Here is a 14,343-nt window from a genome sequence, read left to right on the forward strand (position 1 = left end):
GCTCATGTCTGTAAGTTAAATATGAAGCTACAGTCAGGAGTTAGCTTAGCTTAGCATAACGACTTGATGTGGGGGAGGCTGGCCTTGCTTTGTCTGAGGATAAGAACAAAAACTACTGTCACTGTCAAAGCTCAACAGTTATATTTTATTGTACATATTTGTTTATTTTTTTGGTAAAAAAGAAAGCAATATGTAAATGAGTCTAAAACTACTTCTTCACACACTGGTTTTCATATTGAGTGTTTCCCCTGCCTTTGGCTTGCAGGCTGTAGATTCACATTCACCGTACAGATACGAGACTGGAATTAATCGTCTCATCTAACTGTAGGTAGGAAAGAGAAGAACAAGTACCTCCTGCCTCCAAAATTTAGTGGAATTGAACTATAAAATAGAAGAAATTGAAGTACTGTGGTTGATTAAATAGTACTCAATTGCATTCCAATACTGGTTATTCTAAATTCTGGCACTTCATTTTGAACCATAAATGTCAGTTCCAAATATTGGTTATCAGTCTCCTCGATTACTGTACTGGTATTATACTTGTACTGGCCATAAAAAAACATATTCGTTGATCCCTACTGTCAGTGTTGAACTATTCCCTTAATGAATCAGAGAAAAAAATCATTAAAGTGATATTAAAAGGTAAAACTAAACCTTTAAAATTTCACCTGCAGAACTCCTCTTCAAGACAAAACCAGTACACAATATAGATCAGTTCTCTCTTGTTAAAAATGCACCTGTTCCTGTTACAGCTCATGCATGTGTCAGATTTATTACCTTGTCTGTGGTGCAACAGTAATGTCTTAAAACTCTGTCTGACAGCATTCACAGCCTCTGTAGTTTACAGTATTTTCCTTTCTTCACCCTTCTTAATCTGTTTTTGTTTTTACAGTTCAAAGTTGGACTATCACATCTTCTGACTTTCTTCCCTGATGTGGCAGAGGTGAGACCAGAGCATCATGTTGGAGCCTCCACAGCCCAGTCAGGAGATTGTGGAGTGGTTGCTCACCCTCCGCCTGTCCCAGTATACCTCATGTTTACAGCAGGGAGGCTATGAAGTCCTGGAAGACTGCAAGGACCTCACAGATGAGCGCCTCCTGGAGCTTAAAGTGTTTCCAACAGGACATCGTAGACGCATCCTCCGGAGTTTGGAAGCCCTAGGGGTGAAGCCGCAGAGCGGGGGAGAGGAAGATGAAGAAGAGGGAGAAACGAATGGAACGTCCAGAAAGAAGCCTGTGCTACACCCGAGACACATCTTCCTGAAGGATAAAAAGAGGGGGACCTCATATCAGCACCACCAGCCAAAGCACAGGAGGGAGTATGATTGGGATGGCAGTCAGACCTTGCCTCCAGGAGCAGGACTGGGACCAGAAGTTGAGGACGTCCCAGAGAGAAATGTCTGCCTGCCTCAACCAGCCCCACGCAACCCGCAGAACATCAGAACATCTATACCTGAGCATACCTGGATTCCTGTCTCTGTTTCTTCTTGCAGTAGCAGCAGTTCCGAGTCCCTCTCCATTTATGAAGTGCCTTCAGACTGGGAGGTTTCCTCAGAGGCTCCCTCGTTGTCTTGCATCGACTCCATCCCATCTTCTACTGAAGTCCAATACTCACCACTCGCGGAAGACAGTGGGGGATTTTGTGGTGAAATGGTGGAAAACTCCATCTATGAGGCACAGTCCAGTGTTATGGTTCCTGCAGGCCCACGGCTCACTCGCTCCTACCGGCTGAGACACCGGCCTGTCCCTGAAATCCCAAATCAGAACATACTGCCACTTCAGGACAGGTAAACTTAAACTCAGGAAAAATTCCACATGTCCAGAAATGCTTTCAGTCACTTTCTTGCATTAGATGAAAAAAATGATAGCTCTTTCAAAAATGTATGGGAAACTTGAAACTAGCAGCCAGTTAGTTTAGCTTGGACAGGAAACAGCTTGGTTCTGCCCAAACTTAACAAAACCTCTAAGTCTGACTATTAAGACTTTGTTTGATGTGTGCAACAACCTTATCTGGCTTTCATTAAAATCAAAGCACATAAGTAGGCAGAGTGCAAAGAAAATGTAAAATTATCTGTGCAGTGTTGTGCTAGTTGTTTAATCTTCCTGCCAGTCTTTGTGGTTAGCCCAGCTCATCACATGCTGGTGGTAGCTTCATATTTATGGTACAGAAGAAGGAATACACTTTTTTTTTTTTTACAGTTTTTACACAAGTTAAAGAAGATAAAACATGTTGATTTGTGAGCTTTGGTGGGGTTAAAAGGAGAGCTTTTGTTAAGCTGAGCTAACTGGCTGTACTCAGAAGCTCACCAATAAAAAAAAGGAGATCGAACCTTTTTTATTTTAACTCCTGGCACGAAAGCAAATAAGTGTTATATTACGAAATGTAGAACTTTCCTTTTAGAGGAACAGAATCTTTATAAACTTCTGCACAAAGCCAAGCTAGCTGTGCCTTCATTCTCTGTGATGCTAACCACCTGCTGACATTAGCTTCAGGTTTATCGTATGTATGTAACAGAGGTGTCAACTCAACAAAATTCCAAAATGTTGAACTGTTCCTTTACCCATGAAGTTTGACTTTATGAAAGTTTATGAGCAAAGTTTTTGAGAACTAATACAACAAGTCAGACAGTGAAGAGCACCGGGAGAAACAAATTTGCACACAGCCATTGCATGGCTGAACATGAAAACAAGCCTTTCAGTATGGAAAAATATCTTTTCTTCTTCGCATTCAGATTTACGCTGAAGGAGAACCCATGGCCTGTAATTTCATGTTCACTTTTGCATTCCACGTACATTATAACCCCTTACACGATACACCGTCGAACTTTTGAACTGTAAAACTAACTTCCGCCATTCCGTATCTGCACTGCAAAGGCCTTTACATTTAAATGGTGTGCCCCCCCCCCCCCCCCCCCCCAATCCTCCCCCCGCCACTCTCCCCATGTACTGCATTGGTGGTTCTAATCCGCTGATTCCTCTTCCTCCTCAGGAGCGCACCACCAGCGCAAACAACCAGCCCTGAACACCTAACTGGCTCAGAAGGTCCCACCGGTGCAAACAGCATACAGAAAGGTACACAGTCTTTCAGCTGCCTCCGCTTCATCTCTGCCATGAATATTTCATTCCGCAGCAGAGTCAGCGGTGCTCTTGTTTGCGCGGATGAAAGAAGGAAGAGGAGATGAGGGTAGTGCGTGGGTGGGGTGGGGGTGTACGGCAGCCGTGTCGTGGGAAACGGTGTCGCCCCTGTTTCAAGCGTGCGTCTCATAGGGAATATGCTCTCTCACATCTTGTCCCTCAGCGAGACCCTAGTGTGTATTCCTGTCGCCCGGCTCGCCAAAGTTTTTTAGAAGTTGTTTAACTTTGCTAACAACACAAAGGCTTGTAGTACAACCAGTACAAATACTTTTTTGAATTTCTCCTCCTCCCTTGCTGGATTTATTGGACCTAGTAGACCCCCATGTCTCATGTAAGGAGATGCTACGTGAGCTGTTTCCTATGCTGAGGTTGACGTGTTCTCCAGGGATTATATGACCGTTTTCTGTGACGAGAGCCTGTACGAATGTGTATGAAACACCTGTGAATGTGTCAGTCTTTATGCGACCGTATCTGACCATGCTGTGACATTTTCTCTTGCAGTCATATCAACAGTTTTCTGCCCGTTTTCTACACTTTATCTCCCCTCAGGCTCCTTCACTGGCTTCCCCTTCCTTTCTTGTTCCGTGTACTTTTACCGCAGCAGTCTCTTGGTAGGCCTTGTTTTTCCATCTTTTTCTCTGTGAGGAGCAAGACGGAGAGGGAGACTAGAGAGAAAGGCGAGACAGTGAAGCAGGTTGGGAGGAAGGAAGAGGAGATGGATGCAAAACAGGCTGAGAGACGGAGGAAGAGAGGGAGCCAAGACGGTCCCAGAGCAGGGAAACGGGGAGCTACACCAGCAAGCTAAATTTCCCTTCACAGTGAGGTCGAGCAAGACGTTATTTGACGTATTATTTTACTCAAGCATATTTGAAGAGTTTGTTCTAAGATGAGATACAAAAGTTGAAAAAGTGCAGTCTCCCAGAGTGATTGTTGTGTTCAATCAAAACTTGCTATTGGAGGCTGACAGAGTTATAATTAAAACCCCAACACAATCAAGTTTCTTTCACAAGAAAAAAAATTATTGAGAAAACACTTGCCTGCTTGGTGCTTCTTCAGCAACGCACACAGCACACATGCCAAATTAAAAAAAATAGTAATAATGCATTTTCAGCTCCGATTTTTGCGTCTCCAGTTTTGGTTACCTCTTCATCAGATTTTCTTTTTGTTAAAATTGCCGCTCCTAAATCATCATAGTACGTATGTACCAAACATAGAAAAATGAGATTCCCTTTTCTACTTTTTCCCAAATTGCACAGCTCACAGAAGCAGTCTTCCTCCTGAATATTTTTAAATCAACCTTAGTAACCTCAGTTGCCAGAGTCCATTTCTGTGCTGGAGAGAATATTTAATCTCAAAAGCAATTTGTCAAGCAAAAATACCAAACCTTAGGTGTTTTCTGCTTCCCTGTTTTGAGAATTGTCCCAAAACAGAGAAGTCTTTGGTTTGGGACTGTTGGGAGACAAACAGGCTCTCAAAACTTGCGATTAAAACTTGCTAGATTAATTGATTGTGATCACTCTTTATGGCACTTCAAATAAATGCTAACATTAGTGATGCCAACATCTTCTCAGTGCTAAAATGTTTATCATGGTCAGCGTCTTTGTTTAGCAAGTTAGCGCGCTAAGATGTGCTAATTATCACCAAACACAAAGTACAACTGAGGATATTACTTTAGATTACTTTATATATTTGCTCAAGTTTTAGAATGAATTGAATATTTCCGCTTTCTTGAATAACCTAACAACAACACTAGCAGCATGATGAATGTAAAGTAAATATAATATCCCCAAATTATGATGATTTCCACCCTTGTTGTCATTCAGACTTGTTATTCCTGGACTATATTATGAGTTAGTTTAGGGAACCAGTGACAGAAATGATGATGAAATGTCTGGCGGCTAATCAGGATTCAGATGGTGGCAGTTGTGCGTCCTCAGCGCTCAGTGTTGGAGTAATAATAACAAACTGACCTGTAACTCCCTGACTTAAAAGAACGGAGGCTTCATTCAGAACAAAATCAATCTCCTCGCTAACTCTCTGCTGATGGCGGCTTCTAAGTCGTTTCCCAACACTGTGACTTGAGAGAGCATCTGGTCGGGAGCAGATAAAAAAAAAAAAAAGCTGCATGGTCGACTGAGAGAAACAAAGGCAGGAGCCTGAGACAAATCCAGTGAGGGAAGAAGAGAGGGAATCGGACAGGAATTGAGTACAGTAGTGCCTGGCCTCCCCTCTGTGAGAATCGCGGGTGCCCTCAAGGTCAGCTGATAGATGATGATTGATGGTCGCTATCTGCCCACCAAGCCTGTTTGTATAGAGAGCGGCTGTGTTGGAATGGGTTCTATCATTGAGTAAACTGACCTCTTCATAAAGCCCAGTACATGCCCTTTGTGTCCTTCTGTAATGGCCTCAGTTGTTTGGAAGCTTGTATCTGAAAAGCTTCATCGAAAACAGTGCATTCACATCTGTTTTGGCATCAGTGCTCATTTGACTGCCCATGCTTTTTCTGCGTTTGTCTCAAGGCATCATAATGTGTCTGAGGTGTTTCGATCTTTGTACGCCACAGTCTGCGTGCATATCTGCTTCTCCACCAGTGTGTGTGTGTGTGTGTGTGTGTCTAGCCCCCATGGCCCTGTTTCCTGGCCATCACAATCCTCAGGAGAGGGTGGTGTCATTTTTCACAGTGACAGGCTGTGGCCCACGAAGGGTGGCCCCGGGTCTCCAGACTAATCGTGTCTGGCTACAGTCGTCTTCTTCTTCTTCTTCTGCCTCTTCGTCTTGGCTGCCACCGACCACCAACTACAATCCCTGCAGGAGCCAAGACGGAGAAATGGCCTTGGCAGAGACTCGCTCTGTTTGAGGCAGACTGAGGAGGATCGAACTCCCAGTTGGACAAGGAAAAAGCAGAGGCAGAGAGATAGGCACGCTAAAACAAAATTTAATTGGTTTACTGCTTACTTGGATCAATGAGTTGGTTTAATCAAAGGGCACTATAACATCTGAGTGATTTTAACTGGAACAATCCTGTAAAGCTCCTTACTTTCATGCACCTCGTTCAGGCCAAGTTTTAATGCCATGACAAAAACCACTATTGTGCTGTCTCTTTGTCCTTTTTAGCTCCACTTCAAAGAACCTTGACGCCTATTGCTCCCTACGGAGAAATGTTGCTGTACAACGACCCTGAAAGCACTCTGGTAAGACCACGTACACTCCCACTAGTGGACGGTGAGAAGCAGCTTACCAAAGAGGAACAGACATTTCTCAGATCTTGAACACTATCTGTGGTGTTTCAGTCACAGTCCCCACACCAGACTTCCCTCTCCGTGTTAATGTTGTCACCATGGACACATTACATTGTGGAAAATGTTCTGGTTTCAGTTTGCCCCTTGAGGTTAATAGAAATGTCACCTAGCCACTAAAGTTAACATAGCTCGGTGCACCAACACGATAACAGTGTCTGGCTGAAAGATGGACACGTTCTTTTCATCTGATTTTAATCTCCTCTGTGCTCTCTAGGACCAAGTTGCTAAAGAAGGGTTGCAGAGGGGTTTTAGGGACAAGCTGAAACAGAAGAAAAAGAGGTATGGTATGTTGATGTCATACTGCTGCCCCAAGCTGTGGATGTATATATACAAATTCAGATCTTCATAAAGAGAGCTAATTTAAGTTGTTGTGGTCACTAGTTCCACTTCAGTACACTGATTTTATCGTGGTTTGCAGCTCCCTGTTAAAGCCTGCATGCTTTCTTAAATTCTCCGGTCTCATAGTTACACAGTATGGACAGAAGTATTGGAACACATGACCATTGCACCAATAGGAACTTTAATTACATTGCATTCTAAATACACAGAAAGCTTTGCAGCTATAGCAGCTTCCACTCTTCTGGGAGGGCTTTCCACAGGATTTTGGGGTGGGAATTTTTGCCCATTCATGCAGTAGAGGATTTCTGAGGTCAGACACTGATGTTGGATCAAAAGTCCTGGCTCACAATCTCCGTTCCAGTTCATCCCAAAGGTGTTGGATGGGGTTGAGGTCAGGGCTCTGTGTGGGCCAGTCAAGTTCTTCCAACCATCTAACCATGTCCTCATAGACGTTGCTTTGTGCACTGGGGTGCAGGAATAGAAAAGGACCTTCCACAAACTGTTGCCATGAATCTGGAAGTACAGCATTGTCCAAACTGCTGAAGCGTTAAGATAAGGGGACCAGCCCAACCAGCCCCATGGACAGTTTTCTCTATGCATGTTTTCAGTTTGGTCTGATGTGCTGAATAGTCAGCATTCCTGCCTTAAAAAGAAATGACCACAATATAGACGCAGTTCATAGGGTGCATTGAAAATCATAAATGTTAAAGAACAGGAGTTTTTGGGCAGCAATTACACATTTGCTGTCTCAGATATGTGACAGCAGGCCCTCTGAAAGAAACAGTTTGACATTCTGGGACACACGCTTATTCACTTTCATGCCCCAGAGCTAGATGTGATCAATACCACTTTTATGTCCATACGCTAATCACGGCCATTAGTTTATCTCAGCATAAAGACCGCAGGCAGGGTGAAACAACTAGTTTGACTCTGTCCAGAGTTAAAAATACATCTGCCAACACCTTTAAAGCTCGCTAATTTACACACAGTATCTTGCTTGTTAAAATCATACACTAACAGAATTATAAACGTAACCTGGTTTGGATTTAAGGCCAAGTGCGTGCTGTAACTAGCGTCCAGTGAGAGTGATGTCAGCCTTCATCTGAATGTTGCTTTATTGCGTTCTATGAAGAGCCTTTTGGCTGTACATCATGACAACAGAATCACAGTCTCCAGTGTCTGGTTTTGACCTGCTGTATCAAGAAAGAGACGGATGGCAGTCAGCTTACATTAGTATAAATGCCAGAAACACTGTGAAACTACAGAACTAACTAAAAAGAAATGCATCCACCACTGCCTGTAAATTTGAATAAGTAAAGTTTCATATATTTCTCTTTTAATCCGTGCCTGAACAGAAATAGAAAAATGTCACTTGTGGTTTTAACAGGACTGTTTTGGTGCACTGACTTCCTGTTTCTGTTCACCAATAAATAATTCCAGCATGTGAACCACAAAACAAAACTTTATGTGTATGAATAAAACAAACAAGATACTACTTGTTAGTGAGCTTAAAAGGTGCTGATACTCAAATTGTGGCTACCAGTGCACAGTCAGAATTTTTATTTGTCATTGTTTCTCTTTTCTTAAGAAAACAGTGAAGTGTATTTTCCCAAATATCGAACAGTTCATTTAACTTTATCCATGCTCTTATAGAAAAAAGATGCCTAAACAGAAAGTGTCCAAGGGAGGAGGGTCTCCTCCTGCTCCAGCTATCCCAGACTCCGACGAAGACAAATACTCAACAGTGGATGAGTGTGCCAACGTTTTGTCGCAAACTGGTTTGGAGCGAAGCTTTGCTGCGACCCCTGAAAGTCTTGCTTTTGGACCAGCTGCTTCTGGCCTTAAGGATGGGTCTTTAGACATGGTTGAGTGTGACCTCTACACAGAGCCTGCAGATGCTCTGGGGGCTGCAACCAGAAATACACTGCCAGATATTTCTCCATACGCTTGCTTCTATGGAGCCCCCAAACATCAGGTGCTCAAAGCTGGTTGGCTGGACAAACTGTCGCCTCAAGGGTAGGTTATAGCACTGCCGAAGAAGGTAACTGTGATTAAAGACATTATCATACATTAGAAGTTCTTCTCCATCTGATGCAATTATACATGTATTTACATGAAATCCTCATGAATGCCGGTTTTACTGCAGCACCACATTTAAGAGGGACATTAGGGATATTAATTTAATATTAAGATCATTGCATGTTCTCATTCTTTTTCAAGACCTTTCAGGCCATCAGCCCTTAATGTGCCTCATGCCATTTCCGTCAAGTTGCAAAGAAAGTCAGCACAGTCAGTTAACCACTGCTTCCTGTTTCTGTAGACTATTTAAATTTTTTTCTGCTTCCCTGTCTTCTATCTTTGATGACTTTTAAAACTTGTAATGATGGTATTTAGATACAGAAGCCTGAAGCAGATGTATCCATAATGCATAGCACCACTGAAAGTAAAGGAGAGGCAATGGGATATAACTTTGCAGTATTGAGATGTGCAGTGTGTTGGCGTTAGACTGGCTTTTTCTGGCAAAGCTATATTTTCTTTCCCAGAATTTCTTGGGGCCACATGCGTCACTGTTGCTCATAACCAGAGCTATCAATCTTTGAACATCTTTTTCTTTTTTTTAATTTTCCCCTTCTCCACCTGCTGCATGTAGGTTTGGCAAGCTGCCCTTGGACTGTTGAATATTCAGACTGGAAGTGGCCATTTGTTTTGATTATGCTAATTGACAGCTGTTGATACAGCTCTTGATAAAAATGAATCAGTGGCACTCTTGATGAAATCTGATTACCTGATCAGGGCAGATTTAGTTAACTGGCTTTCTGTCTTGATGTTTTTTTTTTTTTCTGTGGCTTATTTCACTCAAAACTGGCTTAGTGTGGTTGAATGAGCCAGATGGATTAAATTAGCCCCTCTTCTTTGCAGGAATTGTGTTTTTCAGAGGAGGTGGGTGAGATTTGATGGCGAAAGTCTGGCCTACTACAACAATGACAAGGTAAGAGTCCACACATCCCTTCCCTCCTCCTGACACACCCACATCCTCCACATGCTCACTGGCGAGGGCGGCTTCATTCTTCTGTTGCAGAAATCTATGCCATGAGCAGCTGAGCCAAGTTCGAAGTGTTCCCTTCCCTTTCTCTTCCTCCTCCTTCTCCGATCTTTCTCATTGTCATCATCATTAGCTTGGCAGGGTAAAAAATGGGGGCAAGGACAGAGCGACATTACACCATGCATGAGAGGCCAGCACTCTCTGTGCCTGCCCAGCCATACAGTAAAGTACATTGATGTTGGCATCTGACCAGTTCCCAGAGAAAGAAAGAAGGAAAGAGAAAGACTCTCCTCTCTTTTTGCCTCCCTCAGCATTTCTTTCGACCTCGTACCTCTCTTCATTCTCCTTCTGTCTGACAGTTGAGTTTGAAATTTCGCTTAGCACTGCCTGCCTTATCATCAGAGAGAGGGAAGGACAGAGCGGGAGAAAGGGTTAGGGTAGTGCTGGGGAGAGTGCAGGGGTTGGAAAAGCAGAAACTGGCAGGCAAAGATGGAGGCAAGACAGCAGTTTAACCACCACCTGTTTAGTCTGGACACTTTTGTTTTCATGTCACAAACTTTTTCTATGCATTTTTGCAGCTAATTTGCATGATGTAACTCGATGCAGTACATATAAAGCCTGCAACATTACATATTGTTTTGAGATAAACAGGGCTGGGAAATGTTTAAAATCGTTCTCATTTAGCATACCTGTGATTCTACAACCCTGTCACGGAGTTAGAGCTTTACAATCTAAGTTGATACTGTAAAACACATTTCTTGATGTCCAAAATGTCTAATGTCATCTTAATTTTAATGTAGTCAAATGTGCCTACTACTCAGTACATCATTATTAACTAATAATGACTTGAATAATAACTTACATTATTGCATGAAAACTTAGTTTTAGTGCAGATTGATTTGCAAAGTCTGAACAGCAGCACGTCAAGAGCATCAAGTAAAGAGTCAAACTGACAAAAGTTGGTAAGATCTGCCCACACTTTGATTTCCTAACTGAAAACTTTTCCAGCTTTAGACTATAGTTTTTATAAATGTGAAATATAAATCAATTGTATTTGTGGTACTGGAACTTGCACAAACTCTAGTATTTCCTTTATAAAGAGACCCATAATGCATGAAATCTGTGTTCTCAAGTGTGTCTTCAGCGGCCATAACCTATCTGACTTAATGTGCTTTACCATCATGTTCTTGCTAATGACCACTGGACGTTTCTTGGACTAAGAACAAACACATTTCTGTGTGTGTGTGTGTGAGTGTGTGAGAGAGAGTGAGTGGTGACCTCAGTGCCCCTTCCCAGGGCCTGCTCGTTTTCGCTGCAGCAGCATTGCACAACATCCCAATCAATGATGTGGGACTTGTCTGATGTCAGCTCATTAATCACTTACTAATTATATCCCCCCTTGCTCTCTTGCTACCTCTGTCTCCCTCTCTTTCCTGTTGTTTTCTCTTTTCATTGCATTTGTTGCTTTATTTATCAGGACACGCTCCGTCGCCGGCGGAGTCGGAATCGGCAGGGAGGCCAGCGAGTCAGCACTTTATACTCTGTGTCACTGTCGGCTTACGACAGTTTTTGGAAAGATGAAAGTTTGCCTTTATCCTTGTGTGAGTGTGTGTGTGTGTGTGTGTGAGGGAACAAGAATTGTTGTTTAGACTTTTTAAAGTCATCCTGCCGATGTGACTTTCTCCTCTGAGAAAGCAGAGGGCTTCATCATATTTTGGGTGTGCAGAGAGGTCAAATACAATCTCTCTGTTATCCCTGCTTTGTGTGGCCAGCTGAGGCCTGTACCACCCTGTGTGCCACCTCCGCAGGGTGAGCGAGAGGGTAGGAGAAGATTGCGTGGACACACAGGAAGTCTCTCAGCATTGTTTTATGTCAGATATTGAACTATGACTTCATGCCTTGCTTTCCCTCACAGTAGAGAGTTTGTCGATAACTGGTGCAGACTGCACATTGCTGTACTGCTCACTTTTCATTGGAAATTGTTGTCACGTTGACGTAGTGATGCAAAACCTATGCAGCCGATCTCAGACCAGGACTGTTGATTCTAGAATTACTCCCGGACTGGAGAGAGTAGCCATAATATTCAACCTAAAGAGCTGATGAGTTTCTCATTGCTCTTTCACTGAATATGATTTGTCTTCTGTCTCACAGGTGCCAAAACCTGCTTCAACATCCTCTCATTGTTGGTGTATAATATCATGTCCACATACTGAGTTACGTATGTACAGATTTAAAATTAAAGCCTAATGTCACGGTGCAGCTGTAGCACGTCCAAAGTGACAATGCTAACTTGCTGATGTTCACCCTGTTTAGCGCTGTTAACTTGTACACACAACTGAGAATGATGAAAAATGTCAGTTTTGCCTATATTTGGTCATAAATCTAGAGTTTTGAATACATTAAAGTGAGGTTTGGTAAATGAATAGAAAGATCCTTTCTCCTAAAAACTGTGACTTCATTAGCAATAAAATGCAGCCTTGCTCTATTGACTGAACAGAGCGATTTTGTTGCAATAGCCTTACTTGCTCTGGTATGTCCTGTAGCTTACATTACCGAAAATATTAGTTAACTTTTCATCAGTTTTATCGTATTGTTTAATCTTTACTACCCACACACAAACTGAAACATTCCCATGCTTGTTCTCTTTCTTGAACTTTCAACAGCCCAAAAACTCTTTTGTAGTTTGAAATCCTGTGGGATCTGTCAGCCCCAGACAGAACTAATCGCACTTAATCACAGTCGCAGCTTGAAGGTCTCTGGCCGCGGTGATGTCATCATCTGGGTAGTGGAGGTGGCGTGGGAGAGTAGTGAGCTTCTCGGTCTCACTTCTCCCTCTCTGCTGCATTGTATCCAAATCCGTCTTATCAATCACCCCCTTTCGCCTGATTTCGTCAACACCGGGATTGACTTGGGAGAACGCTTTGGTCCTGAGGTGTACTCCTCAGGGTCCTGATATAGTGTCTTGTGCATCTCTCTCTCTCTCTCTCTCTCTCTCTCTCTCTCTCTCTCTCTCTCTCACTGTCTCTCTGTCTCTCTCTCTCTCTCTCTCTCTCTCTCTCTCTCTCTCTCTGTCTCTCTCTCTCTCTCTCTCTCTCACTCTCTCCGTGTGTATGTGTGTGTGTGTTTGTCAAAACAGTCCAAAGCCTGGCTTCAGGGTACTGAGGGAAGGAACTGAGGAGGGTGGCTGGGAGGGATGAAGGGATGAGAGGATGGAGGAGGGGTTGGTGAGTCTGAATAGAAGGCCAAAGGGGAGATGAGGTTTTAGGATCGGGGATCAGTCTTTGAGTGTGTCAGTCTGCCTGATTGTCTCTGTGTCTGTCTGTCTGCCTGCCACTGCAAAGCTCTCCCTTGACAAGCCTGTAAGCTCCTCTGCTCACTCCCTCTTGTGTCTTCCCAAGATGCCTGAGCTGACGCTTACAGTAACACCTCAAGTGTTTCTGTTTTTTGTTCTCGTATGTATGCATGATTTTATTTTAATCACCAGAACCAGATATCAGTTTATCTTAAGCTTTTCATGATCTTATACATTTCAGCCTGGTCATATTTTGATGTATGCAACAACTCCTAATCATACAGAGAAACATCTCAGAATTTATTTTGAATTTGAATTCACATCAGTGCTAAGGATGTTCCTAATGGCAAATTTCCCTCATGTTTAAACAAGAAGTTTATGTAGACTAATGGGCTAATGTAAAAGACACTCAGAAAGCAGTCATAGTTGAGCATAATTTAATTGGTAGTGAAACATTCTCCAAAAATACAGTGTAAAGAGCTAAATAATTCAGTACCAGGCTGACTTTGCATTGACATTCTGTAGAAGGTCTGTCATTTTAATGATCAGCATTCAGAGATCTGAAAGTTTTGCAGCTGACCAGCTTTATAAGTGCCTGTGATCCGACTTAAACCTGCCTGTAACGACATCTTTAAAATCCTTAAGGCACCTGACTGAGTGAAGCACTGAGCAGAGATGCATTGCTATCCTCGGGCATTTTCTCCAAGGTGCAGTTTCTGCTGCAACCAGTTGGTGTCCTCGTGCCTCCATTAGAAATCCACTCCTTTGGAGAACCAGAACTCCATGCTGGTGGTAAAACTCCTTCCACCCTCTTTACCCTCCTCCCTTCTTTCTCCACATGGCGCCTCCATTATTGTGGGCTTTAGTTCCATTGCTCTGCCTTAATTGTTTCCTGAAGTTTACCGGGTTGTTTTCGAAAAGAAAAGACACATAGTTATCCACACAGGATGGGCAGTTCCACAAAGGAAAATAAAGAAGCGAAGCCGCCCTGCAAAATGACATAGGTTGACACGGGTTGGGAGGGTAGAATGACAGGCAGCGATAATGGGAGTGGCTAGAGTAAAGGGAGGGAGGTGAAGAGTGAGGGGAAATGAGCGTGGAGGAGATGTTTGGCAGAGGGAGGTGAGTCAGGTGTGTCTGTTATTGGAAAAAGAGAGATAGTTAGGCCTCATTGCATCCTTGGCAGTCCTTCCTCCTGAGATTAGTCTGTAAACATTATATGCGTGCAGTTGAGTG

The 14,343-nt window shown here is 43.1% G+C and overlaps 1 protein-coding gene across 5 annotated transcripts in view; it reads left to right on the forward strand.

Annotated features, from left to right (window-relative positions):
• The window catches only part of arap2 (ArfGAP with RhoGAP domain, ankyrin repeat and PH domain 2), a 102,334-nt gene that overhangs the window by 2,189 nt on the left and 85,802 nt on the right, over window positions 1-14,343 (forward strand). For 3 of the 5 annotated variants that reach the window (XM_046381573.1, XM_046381571.1, XM_046381572.1), the window contains exons 2-7: window positions 893-1,786; window positions 2,989-3,071; window positions 6,249-6,325; window positions 6,648-6,712; window positions 8,426-8,788; window positions 9,692-9,761. In XM_046381573.1, coding sequence (XP_046237529.1) covers window positions 960-1,786; window positions 2,989-3,071; window positions 6,249-6,325; window positions 6,648-6,712; window positions 8,426-8,788; window positions 9,692-9,761 — 1,485 coding nt within the window. In that variant the 5' untranslated portion in view covers window positions 893-959. Of the gene's footprint in view, window positions 1-892; window positions 1,787-2,988; window positions 3,072-3,683; window positions 6,053-6,248; window positions 6,326-6,647; window positions 6,713-8,425; window positions 8,789-9,691; window positions 9,762-14,343 lie in introns of those variants that run through there. The other 2 variants (XM_046381575.1, XM_046381574.1) reach the window with 2 other exon arrangements.

Source organism: Scatophagus argus, chromosome 23 (assembly GCF_020382885.2).
Source record: "Scatophagus argus isolate fScaArg1 chromosome 23, fScaArg1.pri, whole genome shotgun sequence".
Taxonomy (NCBI): domain Eukaryota; kingdom Metazoa; phylum Chordata; class Actinopteri; family Scatophagidae; genus Scatophagus; species Scatophagus argus.